This window comes from Bombus vancouverensis, chromosome 4 (genome assembly GCF_051014615.1).
Source record: "Bombus vancouverensis nearcticus chromosome 4, iyBomVanc1_principal, whole genome shotgun sequence".
Taxonomy (NCBI): Eukaryota; Metazoa; Arthropoda; class Insecta; order Hymenoptera; family Apidae; genus Bombus; species Bombus vancouverensis.
The window spans coordinates 8,451,158-8,476,189 of record NC_134914.1 but is presented as its reverse complement, the minus strand read 5'-3'; the positions used below and the strand labels follow the sequence as shown (position 1 = coordinate 8,476,189).

Genomic DNA, 25,032 nt, shown 5'->3' with positions numbered 1-25,032 from the left:
AACATACAAAAAGGGAAGTAATCAAATGAAGTATCATTTATAAATGATTTGTAGATATTAGACGTATATATACAAAGTAATGATGTTTCAGCTCTGATTACACAAGCAGCCGCAGGAACAGCAAATTTCTTAACGACTATACAGCCACAACAGCCAACATCTCAAACACCGGAAGCTCTTAAGAGCGATCCAAGTCCGCCACCGGTGACGGCATCCTCTCAGGTAACACCCGTTATGATGTGGGCTGCACAAAGTTCAAATTGTCAAAATTCACCGCCTGACGTGATGATGCCGCCACCAGCTTTGGTAGCGAATCCGCTTTTAAATCGCAGATCATCTTCGAATCTTCAATTAATTCTGCCAGATAATTTGAAGACCGAGGTACTAGACGAGAATAGCGAAAACAGTATGATTAGCGAAAACAGCATGCAGAGTATACCGACGCCGACTGCGAACAGTTCGAATGGTACCAGCCCGTTGCAACAGCTCGTCAGCGAGAATTCGAGGGAAGCACCTCAGGCTAATATGATTAGGTCAGTTCCTGTGACGGCGAACGGTTCACCTGTGCAAGAGGCGGTCAATCTCCTCGGCGTGGTAGATCTAATGCGAAATCCACATCCATTGTCGTTGGTGTCGACACACCAGAACACCTTCGGAGGTATGCACGAAACATCTCAAGTCAAAGTTCTAAGTCCTCATCATATCAACAAAGAAACTAATCCGATGTTGCCGGCAGAAGGCAGTCCTAATGGAAGTCTTCAGGGCGGCGGTGTTGTTGATCTTCGCATGAAGCATCATCAGTCGGAGTTCGCTACACTACCAAATTTTACTGCTACATCAAACGGACAGCTACCTGCACAGAGTGCCCATAGCGTAGAAAAATATCTCAACCATATCGAATCGAACGTCAAAGAGGCTGAGGGTCAAGAGAATGGATTCGTAGGTACCATACAACAACGAGCTTCCATTATTACTACAGGACGCCAGCCTCAGCAAGGACAAGCTTCCAATATTTTAGCTTCTTCCCCTCAAGGCGTCAAGTTAGATACTCTCGTTAACTCTGGCGCTGAATCTCATCAATTGGTGTCCCCTCTGCGTACCGTAAATCCCAATAGTAATACCATAATGAGTCATGTTTCCGCAGTTACTGATCACGAAACGATCTCGAGCCCCCAACAAAATAGAAGTAGTCCACCAAATAACGTCAAGACGATTCTCGAAGCTTTCCTGCCGGGTCAAACCGTGACACCTTTGCCGGGGAATGCTGCAACGTCCGTTCCATCGCCCGCATCAGTGGTCTCGGAGCAGACTAACGGCGATAGTTTGCTCACTACTATCAACGCTGCTCTTTTACCGTCGATGCAGGAGCCGTCCGTGGCTGCGACCGGTACGTCGAATTCTAACGTTAGTGTACCATCTCATAATCCGTTACAAGTTACGAACGAGAGTATGTCGACAGCGGCGGAGCACATTCCGCAGATTCCGGGTCTTATACAACAAGATGTTGTAGCGATTCAACAAGCGCATCAAGTGGAACAGGTTGTCGCACAAGCGCAACAGCAAGTCGAACAGGTTGTCGCCCAGGCACAGCAGCAAGCGGTCCAAGCTGTGCAACAGGCGCAGCAGCAAGTTGTTCAACATGTGGTGCAGCATGCGCAAGTTGTCCAGCAGGCTGTACAACAGGTGCAAGCGGTACAACAAGTTCAAGTACCGGCCGTTCAGCAGGCTGTCCAGCAAGCAACGCAGGAAGTAGTTCAACAAGCGGTGCAGCAAGCTACGCAGGAAGTTGTACAACAAGTTCAAGCTGTTCAGCAAGCGGTTCAGCAAGCGCAAGCGGCTCAAGCGATGCAACAGGCGGTGCAACAAGATATCGGTTCCATGTTAAATCAGCCGGCAGGTTTCGTTGCTGAAGCTAGTTCTGCTCTAGCGAGTGGAGCAGCCCAGGAACCATCTCAACAAAGGCTAACTAATTATGCCGAGCAAGCGATTAATAATGTAATTACTAACGCTACTCAAGATATTATTAACAATCGACCCATTACTACGACAACCGCGCACGCCATTATCGCAACGAAGAACATATTAAATAGTGTGGCCACTCAAAGCGCGCAATTAATGAACAGTGCTATGGAGGGTATTTTGCCTAAATCACCTTCAGGCCAGAATAATATCGTTGAACAAGTGGCGAATAAAACACCCAACAGTCAAAATGTAAACCCACCTATAGCAAATGCAGCTAATAGTGCAAACGGTACAACTGTTAGAAAGCAGGAAGATGGTATGTTGCCTCAAGAGCTTACCTCGATGTCAGAGCATGATCTGTTAAGCTACATAAATCCGAGCTGCTTCGATCCTCAAAACGGTTTTCTTATGTAGTACTGCCGTATTCTTGTCATTAAAATATAATTGTGTATTCGATGTATCTTAGGATACAGAGAGAAGGCGTGAGGGAAAGGAAATGTGTGAGCGAGCCAGCGAGAGAGAGAGAGAGAGAGAAAGTGAGAGAGAAAGTGAGAGAAAGAGAGAGAGAGAGAGAGAACGACTGAACGAATGAGAGTAATTAATTCCAACCAGTTGAGTATGAGAGATATAGTCTTGGCTCGGTACGAGTTATATATTTGTGCCACATTGTCGTTTCAGACTTTGTATGTGATAGATATGAAATCCGTTTTTATATGATGAAAATGGACGAAGTTAGCACCACCTTTGTAACAATTGAAAACTTTTAATGTTTTAAGTAAGACGGGCGCACAAGAGCGCGACAATTAGAGTTTCCTTTATCTTCCTTTTTCTACGAGTTGTCGAATGTGATAATTCATTTTATTTATCTCCATCAAATGTCTCTTGCGCATCCAGGTGCCTTTTCTCTATTGTAAAGTATCTGCGATTGGTCTTTCTCATTGCGGAAAAGGAACATTATAAGTACGATACGTGTGTATATGTGTTGTAATAATCAACAATGTACTGACCCCACTCAACTTTAAGTGGAGCCATCGGAATTGAGTGTAACAAAAGTTATGTTTTTTCACAGTACCTTGAATTAGAATCCTACAGGAGTTCATTAATACATTAAAGCATCTTTCTTTCTTTGACTTGATTTCATTCTAACAAATGAATCATCTTGTTGTTTGATGTCGTTTCTATTATATGTTTTTAAGTATAATATATTTCGTATGTTGTTTAATAAATACAATTTTTTGTTAACGATTAATATCAATTAATAGGATATTATGTGATTGCGTTGATGATGTTATCGATAATTACTAGACAAATACAAAACAACAGAGAGATTATATTATATGTCCATATGAAGAATAATTAATACCATAGAAATATATATCATTGAGATTTATATATATATATATAGAGTGCATATAAATATATATATATATATATTTTTTACGTTTACCCAAAGAGAGAAACAGATGATTAGATGAAGTGAGCTTATTAAAGATATAAACGAAATCTATATATATGTATATATAGATTTATATTGTAACATCATGTTACGTCGGGGTTTTCCCCTTTGTTCAAAATAAGGGGTGCTATATACCGCGTGTATGAATACTCGCCAATATTATCTAATAGAAAACAGATTTTATAATGAAGATATTGAAACGTTTATTGTCGTGATATGTCTTTGTAGCAAAGTATATATTTTATATCGAGCATCTATTCACGTGTCACGTGTTTTAATGAACCCGTAAAATAAATAAGAAGACTATGAATGCATTAATCAACTAAGCAGATTATTATATTATGTGGCATATACTTCGTGAAAATCTTTGTAACAATTATTGTACACTGTACGCACATTTTTAGCATTGTCAGCCTAAATATTGAAAAACAAAATTCGTAAATAATGTATTATTATTTTGTTCCTGTAAGTCGAATAAATGTTTCACAGCATCGCTTTCTCGATGATTTTCTCAACTGACATGGGTATAGACATAGTATTAGATTATAAATAAATCATGAAACAATAGAACATTGTATTTTCTCCTTTTGTATAATATTTACAAACATTTTATAAACACTATAGATAATTTAACAATTTACATTTTAAATTAAATAATTTGCTAAAATCATTTTAGTTACATACTTTGCCACTTTCCTTTCTCGCCTTTCACTTTACCTTCTTTTACTAATTTATCAAGATGACGCTCTATGCTGTAGATTACTGCTTCCCACAAATGTTTTGAAACGTTCTAGAAATATTAACTTTTATATTATGCATCACATGTTTAGATATGTATCAAAAATGAAATAATGATTATTACCATGTTTAAAAATTTTGCAATATCTGCTTCAGATAATGTATTATCTTTTGCATTTTGCTGCAGGATGCCTAAAATGTCATTTTCTCGTTTTAACCTGTGTTTAATATAATAATTAATTACAGTTTCTGGATCTTCTATTACAGGCCCATGACCTGGATATATCGTTTTTGCCTGCATTCCCAACATTTTTCTCAGAGAAGCCAGGTAGGTTTCTAAATCCTCAAAAATGACAGTACCTTCACCAAGAACACAATCTCCACTAAACAGTATTTTTTCGTCTTCGAGCATAAAGCAAGCATGATCGGATGCATGTCCTGGAGTATACTCAACACGAAGTTTAGCTCCTTCTACTTCCACTACCTGCTTATCTTTTAAATTTTCCCATTGAACTTGCGTTTCAAGTTTACTGGAGTTTTTGTCATTAGAAGCTCTTGGTAATTTCCACACTATACTGGTGCATCCTGTGGTATCAGTTTCTTTTAACATATCTAAAACATAATTTACTCCCCCTAAATGGTCAACGTGATGATGTGTAATTAATAAATGTTGAATAGTTGCTTTCTCTTTTTCTAAGACTTCACGCAATACTTTTGTATACTCATTGGAAGATTTTTCTTCACCTGCATCTATTAATATGCGTCTGTAAAAGATAAATATTAATTTGCATTAGATATCATATACCACCAACCTCTTTAACCAATGAATTTGACATTTATTACCTAGTACCTGTACCAACAAGATATGTGTTTGTGCCTTGTAATGTCAGAACTCCTTTGTTACATCCTAAAATTCGTATGACTCTCGAAGATAATCTTGATACTAACGGTAAATCAGTTAAAACTTTCATAGTTTGCCAGTAAACCCAAAGAGAAAATGAGATTAACTCGAATATTGTCGAAAATAAATTAAATTGTGTTTAAGCTATACGTACATTGGTTCGTTTTCTGCACCTTCTAAACGGTGACTATTGCCAGATATAGATAAATTTATATATTATTATCAGCCAAGTCATGACTGGCTAAAGTACTTACATGTCTAATTTGAAAATACGTTGCTATGTCATTCTTATTGCTTTGTACAACTAGAGAGGGAAAATTTTTTCTTTAGTACAGTAGATAGCGCAAAGCATATAAAATTATTGGGCATGAATTTTATCGCTTATTTTATTTTATTGCTTTATAAGTGTCATAGATTCTGTAGTACTTAGAGTACATAGTTACATACAATATTTTGCAAAAAATATCAGATGAAGAGCATTGATTAAAACGCAGTACAAATTTTAAATTTCACTCGGAAAACATAACTTTTAATTAGTTCACCACAATGCACAGTATATTATTTTTTTCTTACTACATCATATAAAAAGTAGAGGAAAATATTTTATTTTAAATCAATATAAGTATGTTCAATTGAAAATTTAGTTAAAAAATAAAATAATACTTCATATCTACTTCTTAGAAATATTTCAATACCTTTACCTTGGATTAAATTCTATATCCAGTCAAATATTTATATATTCGTATTGCAGTTCAACTATTTTCTGATAACTGTTGCCTTCAGAAATATTGCGTCAGAATGAGAATTGGCATCATTAGCATTTGACGATTATGAGTAATATGCCAGAAATTTCTGTGAAATATATATATTTAATAGGAGTCGAGATAAGCTGTTATTCATCGTTTCTAAAAAATATTCCATTTAGGAAAATATCTGTTACTATGGAATTTTTATGAAAAGAAATGTTACTCTTAGGAACTTCTCTAAAAGGTGTTCTCATGGAGCAGATATTTTAAAACGTGGATTAAAAGAGATTCCATAAAATAAATAAAAGTACCAGACCATTAGATACTAGCTTTATTTAACAATATAATATCATATTATTCATATATTTATTGAATAAAAGGTATAAAAATCATAACATAAATGATTAATAGTTTCATAACATGTATTGAGCAGAATAAAAACTTGTCTAGGATAATACCTAAATAACATTTTAATAAACATCAAATATCTATTCAGTAACATCCTCATTTCAACAAACTCAACCAAGCATTAAACTGTGAATTACCTATGTAAATACTAAAAATAAAACTAAATAATATATTCATAACATCAATTTATGTATATTAATTATTTAATATTGTTGTAGTACTATTCATTGAATTATATTCAGTATTTGTTATACTTTATAGACACGATCGCTATCCAATATTAATTCTGTTTTCTTATATTCTAACTAAAACTTGTTTTCTTTCATTTAATCAGAAAGAAACACTATATTCACTGTATTTAATTATTGATTGAATATGATTAATATTATCGGAGCAAAAATGGAAAAATAATGACTTTACGAGAAGATTTTATGTTATATAATATCTTAATTTTGTGCGCGGCTTTGATTGGATAACGAAATGCTACGCTTCAACCAATCAGGAATTTGCGAGGGAATCTGCTGCGTATAACGTCATTCTAGTGTCGAAAGTCGTCAGGCGTCGTAGCGTAAGGACGTACCACCCTGACGTGTGTAATTTCAACTGCGTCGTATTTCTACTTTATTTACAGGTTACTATTAGCTTCATTTAACTAATGTATAGTTATGTAATAGTGTCTTATTGTATCGATAGTAAGTAGTTTTGAACTAGCTTTGGTAGTTTTTCTTTTTTTTGTTGGTCACGTATGTAACTGTTAAAGATTCTGGTAATTTATATCGCGATCATATAAATAGGTCTCGATATTCGTTAGGGAAATCGTCCGAAAATTGAGTCATGAAAAGTCAATATGAAAAACAACAAAGTTTTCGTTCTTACGAGATAGAAGGGAACGAGTAGAATGTCTCTGCCTTTGTTTGAAATATTCATAGCATGTCACATGCGTAGAATATGAAGCTTTGTGTCTTCTATGTTGATTTTTCGTGACTCAAAATTCCAGACGATCTTTTCTATGCTTTCAGTATGAGTGTCGAAACCTGTCGATATGATCATGGTTTATATTACAAACTTTCGAGATAGATTTCGAATTTGATTACTGCTTTCTTTAATGCAATTGCTTTTAGTTTTATACAATTATTTTAAATCTTTGGTTTTCTTTTTATGCAGATCATTTGTTGATTATACAAATCACTTCCAAGGAATAGGAATTTATGGACGCTATGGTAATCAGTGGTCAATTCGACGAGTTTGCATGCAGATTTGGTATGTATTTGACTTTTAGATAATAGTAATTGTAAGATAAAACTAAAAAAGTTAAAGAAACCATTTCTTAATTTGGTCATGTTAAACTATTTTCTTTTTATTTTACTCCATATTAAAGAATAAATCCTTGATTAATTTATCTTTAATAAATTCCTAGTTAACTGTTGAATTTAATGTAGACTCACCAAACTTTATTATATCTAAACATAAAACTGGAACAAACCTTTACATTTCATTACATTTTAATCGCGAATTTTTTGTAGTAAATCGTCATTGAATTTTAGTCAACAAATTGTTTTATCTCTTCGCGCTGAAGTCACAATAGCAGATACGTTCAGATGTCTCTCAGTTCAAGACTAGATGACACTAGACGCGGCTTTTACGAAGTGCCATGTTAAAATACCGCCCTCGGACATATTTACTTACGGATTTTTTACTTTTTACAAGCATTTTTGAATATTTATGAAGCCTTATGTGTATTTGAATCTCTATTCTTCGGTAAAAATAATCTTTCCTCTCGTATTTTGTGCAAAATAAAGAGAAAGTTTTAATATCAGTTTCACAATTCACATATGAATATTATAATATCTTTGTAGAAGATATATCAAAAATCGACAGGAGGGGAGAGGGGGTGAATTGAAAGGCAAAGTTGATTTTCATTCTCCGTATATATTATTAAATGTGAACAAACGTGAACAACATTTACAACGTATAATCGGTCGAGTAATAATAGGATCGGTTAGAGCGTTAAGTACACGATAAGTTCAACTCGATTTGATTATCATATCTCTCGTCGCCCACTTTTCTTCCAAGACGTTAAATACGGTTTTTCTGTTAATAATAAAAGGATCGTTAAACATTCTCGGGAATCGTTATTGCGCTAAATACGACACGTTTTATCATTACATCTGCGATATACTATACGTCCAAGTCAGGTTAATGCTATTTGCTTTTGATTTTTTTGTTCCTTAGAGATACAATTCCACCATCGAGGCGAATTATTATCGCAAAACACCTATTATTTCGTTGTTTTTTATTTCTTCTTTTACAAAAAATGTCATTCGCCACGATGGAAAAATCACGTTGCACGAGTTACAATTACGATTTGCGATCTCGTTTGAAGAAACAATTCAAAAAATTGCGAGAATCGCGAGGAAACGGCTCGATAACGGATATGGCAGGATAAGCTAGGATTATTTGAATCAGCGAAAAGGTATTATACAAGAACTAATAAAACGAATAATAAAATAATTTACAAAAATATATATGCGCTACTGAATTACTATGACGGTTATAATTAAGTAATATTAACGTTAATTAAACAAACTTCTTAGCTTTTGATGAGTAGAACTTATTCCTTCTCGAAAACTATGATCGAGCGTCAATGTATATCATATAATTTCGTTGTTCATCAGGCTACTAACAACGAATCAAGCAGTCTATCTTAAAATGTCGATCGCGAAAAAATTGTTCATAACTGAATTTAATAAGTTATAAGATGAACTGTTTAATTTCATCGAAATATTCTACCGATTCAAATAATCCTACCTTGCCATACATTTCAAAAAGTTCTAACGCATAGTCAACTAACAGTACATTCGACCACACAATCGTGAATCTTTTTAAATAAAATACTAAACCCTACGAAAGTACAATTAACTACAATCACTTAATTACATAATTACAGAATCATAATTTACACCTAGAACGCAAGTCGAACGCAAATATGTTCGGGTCCCTTGTTTCTTATGCTTGTCTCGTTCTCGCGAGAAAAATGTTCATTTAAAAACGTCGAGTAACGTCAAGATAAATCGAACTTCTATTTATAATATTCTCCTTTGATCGCGTTTAGGCCGCCACTTCCGTCGATGAACACTTGTCGAACATCGCGTCTAACACTTGCGTGAATTTTAAATGCCTCTCTTCCGGTGCTACGGTGGCCCCTCGGCTTCCCCACAGGAATTTTATATGAAATTCCGTTCGAAACGCGTCAGATAGTAACTCGTCGCTTCTCGAGCCCTCGAGAACGATCTCCGCGTTTCTACGGAATAATGGGAGATTCTCTGCCATTTTTCGAGCTGATTCCAAGTGAGACCAAACGATGGATAGGCCACAGTCTGGGGCTGAATTCTCCCAAGGCGATAGAATTGCCGCTGCTAGACCTGATGGGGCTACGGTCCCTAAAAAACGATACGATTCAAATTTTATTACGCATCCGATGTTAAATTTTAGTTTAGGTGGCCAATACTAGCAAAAATATATTCTTCCTATAATAAAATTCAAATTAATAAAAATTAATTTTTATAAACGATTTTTTTTAGGATTCAGTGTCAAGTTAAATTCGAATCGAAGATCTACCATTAAAGCAAGAGAAACTTTATTCAACGCACCAAGAATATCTTCAGGACCTCGTTCACCGAGCAAAGCGATGGGCAACAGATGTGGGAGCGTAGTATTCGGTGCCTGTGGGTTCGTGCACTCGTTCATAGCACGAAGCGTAGGCCTGAGCTTCGCTTCAAAATTAAAAGCTTCGTCGGTATGTTTCTGTCTCAACAAATGCCACGTGTTCGCCAACCTCTGTATCTGAGGCAGACACAGACCAAGCATCACGCCACAGAATCCATACAAATTCCCCAGAGCTGTCTTCGTATCTATGGCGACTTTGATCCACTTGCTGATCGTAGCTGCTCTTTCGATGGCAGTGGCTCCAGCCAGCACAGTCACTGCCACCACAAGTTTCAGACACTCGGATCTTTCGATCAAATCCATCCTGGCTTGTCGACCATGCGGCAGAGTGGCTAATTCGATACCACTCAGCCCATTTCTATTCCCAGATCCAGGTTGAAGAGCCAATTCCAGGTCGATCTTCGTTAGATGAGACGCCAAGACTCTTGGTGCCGAGTCGTGCAACATTCCAGACACTCCTCTTAAAGCTGTAGGATCTAGAGGTCTATGCTCGCCAGCTGGCAATAACAGGGTCGTAAATCCTTCGATATCCAAAGCTGTCGTGATTTCTAAAGACGGTGCAGCCACAACTAGCTGCTCTTCTGCGGATAATTCATACTCGTTGCCATTGTTCCCATTGGTACCATCATTACTGGTGTTATAATGACTTCTAATCACGACTCCTTTGATAGGAGCAGAGGAAGACGGATTACTGGCGCCGCCTGAATTGTTCGTTTCGAACTCACTGTCTCCAGATCCGTTTCCGCTGTCGCTTCCTGACGCTTGGTAACCTTGATGATGGTGATGGTGATGATGATGATGGTGATGAGCGTGATGCTGGTGATTAGGGGCGTATGGCAGCCTCGGTGGCTTTGGCGGGGCGGTACCATGTGAATTTTGATGATTCAAACTTGATGGTTGAAGAGTTGGCTGTTGCTGTTGTTGGAGGGCCGGGTCGGAAGTCACCCTGGTGATCTTCTGACGACCCAGAGATAAGGAACACGATGGTGGTTGGTTCTGAATAGGTGGAACTCGTGGTAGAGTGCTCGATTGGACCGGTCCATGGGGTGCTGCTTGTTGATTCGATGTTTGACGACTATCGTGTTGATCAGATGGATGATGTTGAGCGGTTAGAGAGTGACTTCGTTGTTGTTTTCGAGGTAGGCGAGGCGGAGATCCGGTCGATAGGGACGAGGAGGAAGGGCTAGAACAGTGTTGGCTGTTTGTTGGTCCTGCTACGCAGGTTAGAGGAACGCATCTTGGTTTTGGAGTGATTATGCGAGCGCCACTCGCTTGACTTATCGGACGGCCGCTGCCCACGTAGAAAGTTATCAGATCGGCTACCGTGTCAAACGCTTCGTCCTCGAACTGGTATTGGGCCCTTTCGTAGACTGTCTCTGGCTGAATTACTACCTGTTAGTATAGAGGCCTTTAGTTTATCGATAGTGATTATTTAGCTTCTCGATAATGGTGAGAAAAGTATAGTAAAAACTCAATTATCAAAACGTGAAGTTCTCTTATTATATTCACAGATACAGGATGGAAAAGCGAATAAAGCTAATGTGTAAATATACAAAACTGTAAGTCTATAAACATTTATGGGATTTCCTTTTCAAAGTAAAATTTAGAAATCTTTGGTTTTAAATACAGTAGAAACTTGATTATCAGAATACTGATTAAAGAAACGGTTGATTATATCGGAACACTAATTAATAGGAAATTACAGAACGCTTGCTGGAAGAAGTTTGGAAAACAAAAACTAAAATTAAAAACTACTGCTTAAAAGCAAAGATTACATAAAGAATGCGATAGTCTTCAGAAAAACTCACCCTGTTGATGACGAAATGAAGGGGTTGGCCTTTCCATCGGACCGTAAGGACGTAGTTTCCGGGCTGGGAGGCACAATCCCGGACCAGGAAGTCACCGTCGTTCGGTACTTCCGCTTCAGCGCCCTTTCGACCACCTCGAAGAGTACTACCATGATACCAAGCGTGCGATCTTAAATCTCTGGGATCCAGAAGTCGAAGTTCTCGCTCCAGAAGTTTTCGAGTCGACTCCTCGGGTGGATCCTAAATCAGATAAGCGAGAATGTGAATTTTAAATGAGAGGTTCCCGAACATAGTTTAGGACTATAGAGTTTCAGGCATTAGAAATTCAAGAAGACCCGTGGAATTAGCATTTTTTCAATATTAATGACCTGAAGATTTTATTTTTTTTATATAGTTTGACGTTTCTACATATAATCTTAAGCATTTGCTTCTTACTCTTTTTATAATTCTTAAATTTCTTTACCTTATACTAGTATTTTAATTTGATACAGCGTGGGCATATGAGTATTTTTACTATTTCTATCAAACGACTTTTCGCATAAGATAAGCTACATATAGCCACAATCAACGAAGAAATGTCTGGACGGTACGAGACCGCAAGATTGGCTTAACAAGAATAGCCTTGAGTACTCGCTCCATAAAGGGATCAACGAAGTTAGCGTTCATGCGTACAACTTATCAACGGTTTGGAGTAGAGTGTCACGCGTGAAAGTTGAATCATCGAGTCAGTAGCGTCAACGAATCAATCATCAAATTTCTTCGACGAGTCTGTCACTTTTCATTGTCATACTTCGATCAAGATCGAGCTTCGTTAGTTTGATCATTTCTAAAAATATTCTAAACGAACCTCTGTTCAACATAAAATATCCACTATGTGATTATTTTGTTCAATACTACAAACTTACTACTTTTATGTAAACACGACTCGCGTATAAAAATATAAATTAGGTATAAAACTCATCATCAGTATCAGAGAATTATTAAAAATGATTTATTCAAACTTTAAAATTTTCACAAATCTATATCTCACTGGGGAGTGGTGTCACTGAACGAACCGTCTTGCGTATCAACAACTTTTCCGTCTATTAACGCCTATTATCACAGATTCCACGCTTTTCCGCCGAATTCTTCGAATCTGAAACGTTTCCTATAATAAATGACACACTTACCATTGGTAGATTGGAATAGTCGTTACTGTTGTCAACCCTTTTCGCAGCGGATTCGCACGCGTCGCAGTCCTCCCTTCCGTTCGCCACCTCCTCCTCCGCCTCCTCGACCTTTACCTCCGACGACCTGCGTCGAAAAAGCAACTTTACACCGTGGATCGTTCACATTTCGCCTCGGTGCATCTCTCCAACCCTTTTTCCTTTCAACTTGTTTCTTTTAACCTTCCCTCTCGTCGAAGGTGAAAGAACACACGGTGCGTTCCACGAACGTGATCGCGCGCAAAGAATTTTCTTTTGATGCCGCGAGAAATCGTAAAGACAGGGTTTGGCCACACGGCTCTCGGGCCGAGCGCGCGCACCCCACTGAACTATGTGCGTGGAAAGCCACGACGGGAGCAGGGCCGTATTTTTGGAGGATCAGAGGGGCGCCCCGTGAGATATTAATAGAACGACGTGGAGACGAATTCGACTCGGCCGTCGTTCTAGCCAAGGAAAATATTTTTCTTCCTTCCCTATAGATGCTGCGATCTCGTTTGGCTGGAAACCTATTAAAATTCATCCTTTTCTTGTTTTCTTCTGCGATCATTGAAACATCGTGGATTAACGTACTATTATTGTGCTTTTATTATTCGTTAATTTTCGTTAATTAAATTCGTTGTAAAACTTGTTTTATTCAAATTAAAATTCATTATTTTCTTGTATACATAGAATTTCGTTAATTTCATGTTACATACGTTATATTTCAGCTACGAAAATGAGCAAAGATAGCATTTATATGCCCGACCGATAAAATTTTATAATTAACTTAACAAACACTTCAAAGAAACTAAGATCTACTTAGATACATCTATTTAGATTTACTGTAAATTAATCTTGACCTCTTCAGATTAGAAAACTGTCAAGAGTTCAAAATAATAGACAGCTATCTCTTAGAAACAGCTAAAGTAAAAATAGTACTCGATTATAGTATACGACGATCGAAGGATTTATTAGGATGATCGATTGATGAAGATGATTCAAAGAAGCCAAGTTTAGTTTTAAACGATTCAACGGTGCGTTTTATTGCATTTTTAATATGCTAAGTACGTTACTGCGTACCCATGGTGTCTCATCGCGTTCTCACCCACGCCTGCGTTTTCTCCGTTCTCGAGTGCCTTTCAACATTCGAGTTGACACCGGTCGTTCGATCGATGAACTCGAGCGCGAGATATTCTCTCGATTTTCGAGGCTTTCGTTGATGTCAATGGAGAAATTCAACGTTATCGCGATACCACGTTAGGCCTAGTTGATACACGCGAAAGTTATTGATCTGTTCAGGAACAGGGTGTTGCATATGGGGGCCTGGCGCGCCTGCGTGAAATAGGGGCGCTCGATAAGTGTAATAAAACGCATCTGTGCATTTGTTTCGTTCGTACTGAGCTTGGAAAGGCAGTGCATCGTTCGGTGATCGATGTAAGGGCGCGAGAGTACTGTCTCAGGTCTACGACAGTATCAGGTCCGTTTGATAATAGTCCACGTGACTGTTAATTAATGAAATTAAGAATAAGAGTTGTTAGTAAATTAAAATGATTACGCCAATAATATAAATCAGTTTATGGGGTTATAGATCTGTCTGATTTAAGAGTAGGGGAATGTTTCTTGGTAAACAGTAACAAACGATGATTCCACTTGTAACGACAGATGCATATTTTTCTACGTCACCCTACTTACGAATAAAAAAACAAATTTAACCGAGCGCCCCAATATGTTCTAAATATACGAGATTATTTGGTTACACGTGGTGCAACATGTGGACGCCGCCTTTTGAATGGATACAAATATTATATCTGTTAGATCTATTTCTATGGACTATCCTACATAGGTATCAAGCTATGATTTAACATCTTTTTTTCGAATTAAATTATCACAATTTATTTTATACGCGTCTGATATCATTTGACGCGTGATTCTATTGTGCGATTGAAAAAATTGCGTATAGCGTACTGTTTGATAGTATCCTTTTTTCTTCTTATTCTTTTCGCGATAAGGACTGAAGCATTTGTATAAACTTATAAACATAGCATGCGCGAAACATAGCACACATGCGTTTATTTAAAAATCTTGTCATTTTTATCATAAATACATGCCATCAAGGTCAATCGATCACACTAGGATGATTTTCGTCAGTTTTTTTTTCTTATCTTTCTAAATTCCTTACAGAATTTTACTGTTATCAGGTATTAAATTTTAAAATAACAGCTTATTCAGATGAATCGGGATGTTATATCTAATTTTTTATGAAAAATTATAGTCAAAATACGAAGATTAAGAATTATATATAAAAATTTGTCTCGGATAACTTATAGAATGTTATTTCTTTTCTACTGTTTCGTACGCGCCAGTTGTTACATTTTGAGTCTAACAGTCTACCGTTTCGAACTGCAACTGATTGCGTGACGAAAACAATTTTCAACTGGAATTACACGTAGACGAGAGGGATACGTTTCGCAGAAGTATGCAGCGTTTCTTATCGTCCCTAGCTATAATGTCAACGCGACAGAACTTTACTCGCGTTATCAGCGATTCGCGCGAAAGTGCACGCATGCGCATCGTTCTGTGTAACACTGCTCCTGGTTTTACCCATAATCCTCCCCATCATGTTCATAGAAACTCGCAGAAGATCTATGAAAGTACTCATTCATTGAAACCACCAGTAATTTTCGTAAGTTAATCGACTAGATGAACTTCTTAGTTTGAGCGAATTATTTTCTGTGAATCTGTAGGAATCATTCGGATAAAAATCTTTTCTCTGACATCTGAACGTTCTATCTTGGTAATAGACAAAGCAGTATAAAGAATCTAAAAAAGAAAGAAATAAGAAAAGAAATAAAATGATATATCGTAGAAAAAGAAGTAGCAGCAAAGTTACCGCAGAAGAGGTTTTCAGCAATGAAAAAAAGTCAGTGTAAAGAGCACAAGATGATACCTATGAACTTAAGTACACGATTGAACTAAATTTAACGTGATGACATAATGATTTATGATGAAATTTTGCAATTTACTCAAGTTTCGGTCAATTCGTTCATCGGCATGCTCTATCATAACTTCGTCGCTTCACCGATTTTACGACTTCCCTGCAACATGGAGGCCGATTGAACTAAATTTAACGTGATGACATAATGATTTATGATGAAATTTTGCAATTTACTCAAGTTTCGGTCAATTCGTTCATCGGCATGCTCTATTATAACTTCGTCGCTTGACCGATTTTACGATTTCCCTGCAACATGGAGGCGCTACCGTACCTTAATTATACCGATCATTAGCATCATCATACTCAATCCCTGCTCAACATAGCGTAAAATGAATCAATTTCCAACGTCACTTTACACTCCGTTAACCACGCTCGATTTAACGCTGCGTTTAACTTATTGAAATTCATATCGGTCAAGCTATGAAGTCATTAACGATCGAAATGCCAGTTCTTATAGTTTTCAACGATGCAATGTTCAGATAAATCTCGACATGAACGGGACAAGGATCGGTCGATGTGCTGTCGCACAGATTTCCGAAGGGATTACGAAACAGCTACAAGTATCGCTGGAACGTTTATAGTTTCCCCCATTGTGCTGTCTTTCCGCTATGGGATTCCCGACCGGCCGAGGGAGGACATCACTTTGAAAGGCAAAGATCGAGGAAAACCGGTTCAGGACCTGCCGGCTCTATTATGCTCCCGTACCGGTATCCTCGGTGTACCTCCAACAGACTAATTCATAACTTATAACGCGAGAATTTCGACTCGAATCCTTTTGAAAAGTCCTTCGGGTCTTTTTAGGGTTCTTCGAACCCATGTTATTTTAACATATGTATATATGTGAAACTTGAAACTTGGGAGATTAGTTGCGTTGAAAGTATACATTTTCAATGTTGGTTATCGTCAACACGTTGAATGCCATGGGGGTCACCGGTGACCGGCGCACCGAGATTGTTAGAAATACATAATTTGAACAAATGTCAATAGTTATACATTTTTTTATTATTACCATCGTTACTACAATGTGTGACGAAATTAATGCAATATAAAACATATAAAAATAGTTTTATTTGTACATGAAATATAGATCTATTATGTGCGTCCCCACCAGTGGCCGTTGAACATGGGAAAAATCCGCTTTTTCCATGTTTTATCTTAATGAACAATAACCCTAAGGAACGTTTCGACTTGAAAGATGTTTAATGGCATTTAAGGTCCTTGACCTTAGGTAGGTTTATGGTACAACCCGCGACGTAACAACACAGAACAATTATTTAACAATTCGAAGAAACAATATGAGATAATTGATAATCGTTGAGGATAAGTATATCGAGCGAAATTGCACTAGAGCGCCATGGGGGTCATCGATGACCTCAGTGAGATAAATTCATTAATGATGATTATACACCGTATCATATCTCCTGTATGTAATATTTCAACATTATATGTATTGCATAATAAAAAAATCATCGTGGCGCCACGGCCAAACATTGTGAAACTGGTGTGACACTTAACGTGTTAAGCATACAAATCAGTATAAGGTTATGAATTAGAAGGAATCTAAAGATCTATGGGACGTAGATTGATAAACTTGAAGATATTACTCTTCGAAATTATGGATTATTAAAAATTCAGAATTGGGTAAGTAATATAAATATATGCATAAAATTCAACTAAATTGAACAATTTACGAAATAACCGGGAATTTTAATTTAAATTAAGCCATATATGAGCGTATATGTACATAACATTGATTTCAAGTAGTCGTTTTATCGAATAGAGTGTTTAGTTTATGGTTAGTTAACACACCACTCGAGTTACCTTCTGTTCTCCTCGGTCGGATCTTCCGGCGACGGTGGTGTCACAATGAATGATGGCTCCTTATGAATAATTGCTTCCGGCTGTAGGTGGATCGTGTGTCGCTTCTGATGGAGTTCCTTACAAGAGGTTGAAGATGATATGCCGTTTCTCTTTCGACGACGGCCACTGGCGCCTAGGTTTTGTAGGGTGCCCATAGATGGAAACCGGAAGCTCCATGCTATGCCTGAAGATTATCGAAAAGTGTGTTATTACATGCAGTTGTGTTTTCAGAAATAAACAAACTCTTAACTTTCGTCGAGAATCATCCGAAAAAATTGGAATCTTCTTTAAAATTTTTTCAAAGTGATTTTAGATGAAATGTTATTAATATATACACATTTTAATTAAATTATTATATATCACATATCAATATCAAGAAGAAAGAAGATTATAGAACTGTACATCTTTATAGAAGAACACTATAGCTTCGATATGAAGAACAAGCTATTTCGCCGAATCTTCTCTTGCATCTCAGTAATCCTATTACTATCAGAAAACCAATTCTGTCAAATTATCGAGCAAGGTCATTTGCTATACTTTCCCTTACAAAGCTTAGTAACTCGAAAAAAGAACAATCAACCTCGACGAAAGAAACATCACTTCCAACTTGCGCTCACATCTATTACACATTTCTTAGTGATTCATATTCCATAACGTTCTCATTTGCTTGCTGTACCTAGTCTCATTATAATCTATCATTCCATCAAGAATACAAATTAGCTCGTTCCTTATAGAGAGCAAATCGAATCGCTTTGTTTTTCATCGAGAACCCGTAAAGATCTCTATGCAAAGAAATTTCTAACTCATCGATCATACGAACGACAAATTGCCCATACATTTGCCGATACATAGGTAATTTAAGAAAAACTTGTTAATCTGAAGTTCGAATCCTTCGTCTCTAATACTCACGCATGCCGGTACTTTTCCGCGCGCGATCCTTGTCGCTTACGATCATCGCTATCCGTGCCACTTACTCGTGGACGAATCTTATCAGCTCACGTTTATGTCACTCACTTTTGTTTGTTATTTATTTGTAATCAATAACTTTGGCCGTGTGGTCAGTGTGCAAATCACTTGGACGAATGATAGCGTTTAAAACCACTCGCTCGCGATTTGCTATCGCCAACAGAGATGCCAACGCCCCTCCATCGCGATTACGTCAAATGGTTTCATCGGGTTTCGTGTACAAACGATCGGTGCAGTTAATGTCTTTATCGGGGTTTCCCTTTCGCCTCTCAACAAGGCAGGCTATGATCGTAGTCGTCCTATCAAGGAATTTTATCTAGGAATTTCTTTATTAGGTAACTACTATTTTCTTAAATCTTCGTGGAATTGAAGTTTTTATTGTAATTGATACAGAACAAAAAGATATAGGAAATTATGTATGAATATGAGCACTTTAACGAGTCCTGTTGCGAAAGATGCTTTTGGGATGTTTTAATGAGTTTCCCGACTCTGATCTCAGTTTTATTTGTCGAGATAGGAGCTTCTTGCACCTGCTCTCATAATTGGTATTACCATTCCTTCTATCTTTATATGATTGAAATCAAAGTCTCATCTCTCCCTTGCATAGATTACATCCTCCACTGCATATGCACTTTTCACTATACAACCCCTCCTCTGGTCTCAGTCCCACCTCAAACGATCAAACCATTCACTTTACATTTTACACTATGATCAATCCACCTGTCGTTCATTAACCCCAAAAATCAAAAAATGTGTCGTTCCGTTTCAATCATAAATGAAACGTATGCTAGGATCAGTATCACTTTCGGAAAATGTTGCTCAGTACAACTGGGCTCGTCCTTCTCTGGAATTCTGACCGGATCAATGCATCGTGTTCACGGAGAACGCGATCGCAGGTGCAGCCACGAAACAACCGCGCTCGTTATCGAAGTCGTGGAATCTTCCTCGATTGTTCATCATCGATTTAATGATTCCGATTTGAAAATCGTTTTATACGCGGTACACGCCAGGTATTACGTTTTTATTCACTCGTACCCACATCTGACAAGCGGATCATACGTGGATCCTTAGAACAGTTGGTCAGAAACTGAAGTGTTCGGCTCACTTTCGCTTCGATTCGTTTATCTTCGCTCGCCTTCACACGCGCGGATATAAACCTGTTCTCGAGCCTTTCCAGTCGCGGATACGAGACCATGTTCCCCCGTTAAACTTCGCGATTTTTCGCCGGGTATTTCTAGACAAGCAAAGATGCTTCTCCTCGTCTTCGTTTTCTCGTTTTCCGCTACATTGGACGATTTAAAAGAAAAAGAGAAAGAGTGCTGAGTAGCGAATTGTACGGCAGTTGCGTGACTCGGAATGCATTCTTCGCCACGAAAGTGTACCTGTTTCAGAGCATTTCCAAACAACCGTTCCGCTCTATTTTCAGGAACACGGTTCGAGCACCAGCTGCACGTAACAAAGTTTCCTTCGCTCGTGGGAAGGACCAGTAGATTGAGATACATATAGAAGATTTTGCGAGTAGTTTCTTCTTTCGTTATTAAACTGGTGCATATTTGTTGAAGTAGAATAAAATTTTGATGAGTAATATTGGTTCACCAAATTCAAAGGTCACACAAACAATATTTTCATACGCATCAACTTGGTATATTTGAAAAATATTTTTACTGCCTACCATCGACTACGGATGTTATCTTTAATTTTGATGAGATGGAAGTTTTGTGTTAAAACTTTTAACCGTGTATACATTTGAAATTATTGCCAAGAGTTTTGAAATGAGGATGAAGAAATACATTTATTAAGCATTTTTAAGTATTTTTATCTCTTCATCATTTTTTGCTGATTTGCAACACAGATGTTTTCATCGCAAATGTTCATTCATTTACGTATGCATGAGCTGTTGAAATGACTATCCGACGTTTAATATAAAAATTCCAATGTTTGCATACGAAATAGTAGAATTTCGCATAATAAAATAAATTGACGAATCGTTAAATTTCATAGTAACAGACATGCATCATTCGATCGTGATAAGAGGAGACGTGACTAAAAATTCTTCGGGCTCGAAATGTCAGCGATAGATCAACGCCGACGGGGACAATGGTCCATTCATTGCAAGAATATGCACGTTTATCGTTTCCTTTCAATCGGTAGATCTGCATAATCGACCTTAATGTACTCTTATCCATAATTCGTCAAAAAACCAATCACAAAAGAAGAGGAGAATCTTTCAACGCGCCATTTTTTTTACTCTTATTGACAAACTATTCGTGTCTTTTTCAGCTATAAAAAAAATCAAACTTCATCTTTTTTCTCTTTAATCCTTTTCTTTTAACTATATTTTCTAACTTAAGTATCTTTATTAAATAAAATTGCACATCTTTCGCAGCAAAGTTAGCGTGTTTTATGCCAATTAACAGCTTCGCTTTAAAAATATAAATTCTCATAAAATATTGGCATGATCTATATATCTCTCTGAGAAATAACAGGACTGCACAAACACAATCTTTTTCTTCTTTCGAATATTCTCATAAAGTACTGCGTTTGTAATATAAAATAATTATTGTTTCATGCGTTAATAAATGAACACGAAGATACGACACGTAATATTACACGAGGATACGACTTTGCATGAAAATAGCCTTTTCATAGGATTTTACAGAACGAAGACATTCGTGGAAGACCATAAAAGCTATTCTAAACACTACATTTACGCTTTCACTCTTCTCTCGACTGGCACGAACTCTACTCTATTCTACACATTTTCTCTGGCCACCCGTGAAGTTTTAAGTCTTCCTGAAAATTTCACGGTGTGCTTGAGAAAGAAAATTGGAGGGTAGCCGTGGTGGGAGTTCTCGAGCCGCCAGGAGAACCTAGGACATACGAGGAAAAAGGAGAGCCTGGACAGTCGAGAAAAAAGGAGAAGAGCGAGGCTGGTCGTGTTCGAAAAACACTGCCGCTGGAATGCAGGTGTGTTTTGCGCCGCCCGCTTATTCGCTCGCTCGCTTGCTCACCGACATCATACCTGGCGACACTGATAAGCCAACCGCTTATCGAGATAACTATGCAACGTTTGGAGAACCATTATCGACCGAAAAAGTCGCGATTAGGTAGCTTTACCGAGCACGAACGAAACGAACAAACGACGGGAATATTTTTGCCGATTTTATGCTTGATGCTTGATTTAAATAGATCTGTTATGTTTTGCTTGGATTTTTGACGATGTGTCGAACATTGGATGAAAGATAATCTTTTTCTGGACATTTCAGATTTGATTTAATTTAAATAAATTCATTACTTTTTGTTCGGCGTTTGAGCGATATTTATCGGATAATTATATTCAATTGATTGAATAAATTTTGATAAACTTGTCACTTTTTATTCTTATTGGATTCACATCTGTGAAAATATCGAGAGAGAATATTATAGAAATTAAGTGTTTCACGGAAGTTTAATACACATATATCATATTTAACTTGATCAACAAATTGACTGAATGACACTGATTCACCTGTTGCTGCAGCTTCATAAATGTTTCATTGGCGACGAGAGTTCGAAATTTGCAAAATCTGCATACCGTCAAATGTACCGTATACAATATGAACAAGAATATTTCTCTTTTCATTTGTGGTACATTTTTACAGCCAGTTACTCGCGAAATCGTTGAAAGCTTCTCGTTCTATAACTTTCATGAATATTTCGATTTTTCGTCTGCGCATTTATACGGAAGTCTTTGAATTCAAATGCAGACGAATTTTGGAGAACTTTGTTAAAAGAAATTCCGTTATACGCTAGCTATATCAGCTCGGTTGAAAGAACACGCGCGCTTTTCTTTGTCATCGAAAACTGAGCGTTCGACACGGCTGATTCTTTGCGCGTACTGTTAAAAAACAAGTTTTATTCACGTGCGTAAAACGTGCGTGGAGATTCCCCCGTTTCCTTCGTGGCTGCGTAATTATATGCGCGTTTACCTCGCGACGGGAATTACAATCGGACTCAGTTTGTACACAGCTGACAGGGACGAATGAGTCGCCGAGAGTTTCGATCGACGCGTAGAGAAATCGCGAGATTTCAAAATTTCAAATTACATTCCAATCCACAACCTCGATGCAACATAATCCAAAAAATGTAGGAGAAAATTTACGAAAGTATATAATTTTAAATTTAGTGCGTTGGTCGACTCGATCTGATTGGCCGAGTTCTCGAAAAATGTCGAGCAAGTCCACTATTTAACGTCTGATTGCCCCCGTGTGCTCCGTTTACACGTTTCGCGCGCTTAAATGTCCTTAAAGACACGCGTTTATCTCGACGTTTGGTCGGTGCAAGCTGCGTTTATCAGCCGCAGCCCGCGCAAGAAGGAACTACCGTGCGACCTACATCCCACGTTTAGCATACTTCGTACCAGTTTCGATTTTCAAATAAAACTCCAACGTGATTCTCTACACGTGTATTTACTTACAACGCGACAGCCCGCGAAGCGATCGTTGCGTAGGCGGAGCTCCACGATAAACCGCTGATATGCCAGGTGACTTATCGCGATGTTTCGTTTCGTTTGTTTGGCCAACGATTTTTCGTCCCAGCTGTTGCATAACTGAATTAATATTCGAAGTAAAAGCGACCTGGATTCTCTTGCATGATAATTTGTTAATCACAATTATATTAACGAATTGACAATTGCAAGAAAATTGATCAACGCCGTTAACTTACGACTTGCAAAATTTCACTAATAATGTTGCTTTAATCACGCAACACGGTGCTCATTTCTTCTAGCCAGGATTAGAGGATATTTTTTTAGTACATATAGTCTTTCATGTAAGTTTCTGTATACGCAAAAAGGGCACTTTTATGTAGATAAAGTGACATCAAAATTTGCCGCCAAAGTTAGCGTGTTTATGTTAAAAAGATCAAGACTCGTTTTAAGGACAAAAACAGTTCTGACAAAGTATTAGCATAACCTGTAGTTCAAAATACTAAGATGTACAAATATTTTTGTCTCCCTATTCTGTCTACATATTCGTATAAGAATTATACCTACTTTCTATAATGTAGAAATATATATATATTATTTTTACACATTTTTGCATTGAAAATAGCATTTTTCCAGTGTGTACGAAGACCCTTGTGAGAAATTATAAGGAATTTGTATACATATTCTGAGGATAATATTCTGCGGAGAAAGTTAGCTAATTGATTATTGTATTCTATAGATTAGAGGATCTTTTAATCATTACCTTAATTAGACTATTGTCGAAACGATAGACTCTTGATTTTTTTAGTAAAATTAATAAGTTCGACTAAATTATAAGTTAAAAGAAGAATTAAAAACTCAGTGGTACAAACGTTGTTAAACATGTACAAACGTAACTTCACGTGGCCGTTTTACGCTTGACCACGAGATCTCTCACCGATATCAGTCTCGACCGTCCATCATTGAGCACGTGCTCCCTGAATCACGGCGACTCATCACTCTCCTTTCACCGATCGAACAAACCACTCCCGCATACGCATAAAACACTATCATCAATCTCCTTCAAATCCTTCAAACAAAAAAAAAAAAAAAAAAGAAAAGAGAGAAAAAGCACACACTTCAATAACAACTAATACAGTTTCTTAATAACTCAAAAATTTGTTCATCCACGTTCAAAACACGTTGAAAATCCTCCACTATAACTTGCAAATGGTACCTTTACCTGCATGAGCTTTGTATTGTACAAACAAAGTCCACATTTCGATTTGAAAAACTCTTCGACGCAAAGAAACGAGGAAATAAAACAAACAGGACAGTAAATTGACTAAACACGAATGACTTTACACATCGTATAGCGCAACTAACGTGCACGTGATTCGAAGGAAGAAATTTCAATGCCGAAGAACAAAGCACTGCTTCGAATAGAAAAATTGCTGCAAAAATCAAATCAAAGGAACAGAAGGAAAACAAATTACAAAATGTAGAATGTGACACTAACTCTGGCTTCTGCGGGACTTTAGTTTGCTGGCGGTTTTCCCCATTTTCCGGGTGGATGCATGCCATCGGATCTCACGTTGCACCGATTCCTGGTATCGTCGCGTAGAGGAGGCTTCGGCCACGGTTAGGATGCGACCGTCGTTGCGACCGTAGCATAATGCGATACCGAGCTGACTGACTGACCGGCCACGAAACGGAACACGAGGGGACGAAACCTCGATGGTCACAGAAGTTGGCTCCGATCGTCGTCGGTCGACACACAGCCAACGAGCGCCGCCGCTAGGAGAATGTCAGCTCGTGGAGAGAGGGAGCGCAGGCCT

At 37.6% G+C, this 25,032-nt stretch overlaps 4 protein-coding genes across 14 annotated transcripts in view; 2 read left to right on the top strand and 2 right to left on the bottom strand.

Moving 5' to 3' along the window:
• Positions 1 to 3,913, top strand: part of NFAT (nuclear factor of activated T cells 3) — a 58,277-nt gene extending 54,364 nt beyond the window's left edge. For 4 of the 8 annotated variants that reach the window (XM_033334412.2, XM_033334411.2, XM_033334414.2 and 1 more), the window contains exon 6: positions 92 to 3,913. In XM_033334412.2, coding sequence (XP_033190303.1) covers positions 92 to 2,376 — 2,285 coding nt within the window. In that variant the 3' untranslated portion in view covers positions 2,377 to 3,913. The remainder of the gene's footprint in view (positions 1 to 91) is intronic. The other 4 variants (XM_033334416.2, XM_033334415.2, XM_033334419.2 and 1 more) reach the window with 4 other exon arrangements.
• Positions 3,914 to 3,968: 55 nt separating this feature from the next.
• LOC117156910 (endoribonuclease LACTB2) lies at positions 3,969 to 5,900 on the bottom strand. Of its 2 annotated transcripts, XM_076617690.1 has the most exons (4): positions 5,759 to 5,900; positions 5,000 to 5,361; positions 4,281 to 4,920; positions 3,969 to 4,208 (listed from the first exon to the last, which is right to left on the bottom strand). In XM_076617690.1, the coding sequence occupies exons 2-4, from the start codon at positions 5,125 to 5,127 to the stop codon at positions 4,095 to 4,097; spliced, it is 882 nt and encodes a 293-aa protein (XP_076473805.1). In that variant the 5' UTR covers positions 5,128 to 5,361; positions 5,759 to 5,900; the 3' UTR covers positions 3,969 to 4,094. The 2 variants fall into 2 exon arrangements, with proteins under 2 accessions (XP_076473805.1, XP_033190315.1); XM_033334424.2 differs by lacking the exon at positions 5,759 to 5,900 and having other exon boundaries at positions 5,000 to 5,507.
• Positions 5,901 to 6,725: 825 nt separating this feature from the next.
• On the top strand, positions 6,726 to 16,987 carry LOC117156758 (uncharacterized). Its single transcript, XM_076617693.1, has 3 exons — positions 6,726 to 6,842; positions 7,376 to 7,471; positions 16,404 to 16,987. Exons 2-3 carry the CDS (start codon positions 7,420 to 7,422, stop codon positions 16,658 to 16,660), a joined length of 309 nt encoding a protein of 102 aa, XP_076473808.1. The 5' UTR covers positions 6,726 to 6,842; positions 7,376 to 7,419; the 3' UTR covers positions 16,661 to 16,987.
• On the bottom strand, positions 8,121 to 24,978 carry LOC117156757 (breast cancer anti-estrogen resistance protein 3 homolog). Of its 3 annotated transcripts, none has more exons than XM_033334070.2 (6): positions 24,714 to 24,978; positions 17,746 to 17,968; positions 12,915 to 13,038; positions 11,746 to 11,985; positions 9,862 to 11,329; positions 8,121 to 9,651 (listed from the first exon to the last, which is right to left on the bottom strand). In XM_033334070.2, exons 1-6 carry the CDS (start codon positions 24,754 to 24,756, stop codon positions 9,320 to 9,322), a joined length of 2,430 nt encoding a protein of 809 aa, XP_033189961.1. In that variant the 5' UTR covers positions 24,757 to 24,978; the 3' UTR covers positions 8,121 to 9,319. The 3 variants fall into 3 exon arrangements, with proteins under 3 accessions (XP_033189961.1, XP_076473804.1, XP_033189960.1); XM_076617689.1 differs by lacking the exon at positions 24,714 to 24,978 and adding an exon at positions 22,259 to 22,520; XM_033334069.2 differs by lacking the exon at positions 24,714 to 24,978 and adding an exon at positions 18,694 to 19,822.
• Between the last annotated feature and the right edge of the window lie 54 nt (positions 24,979 to 25,032).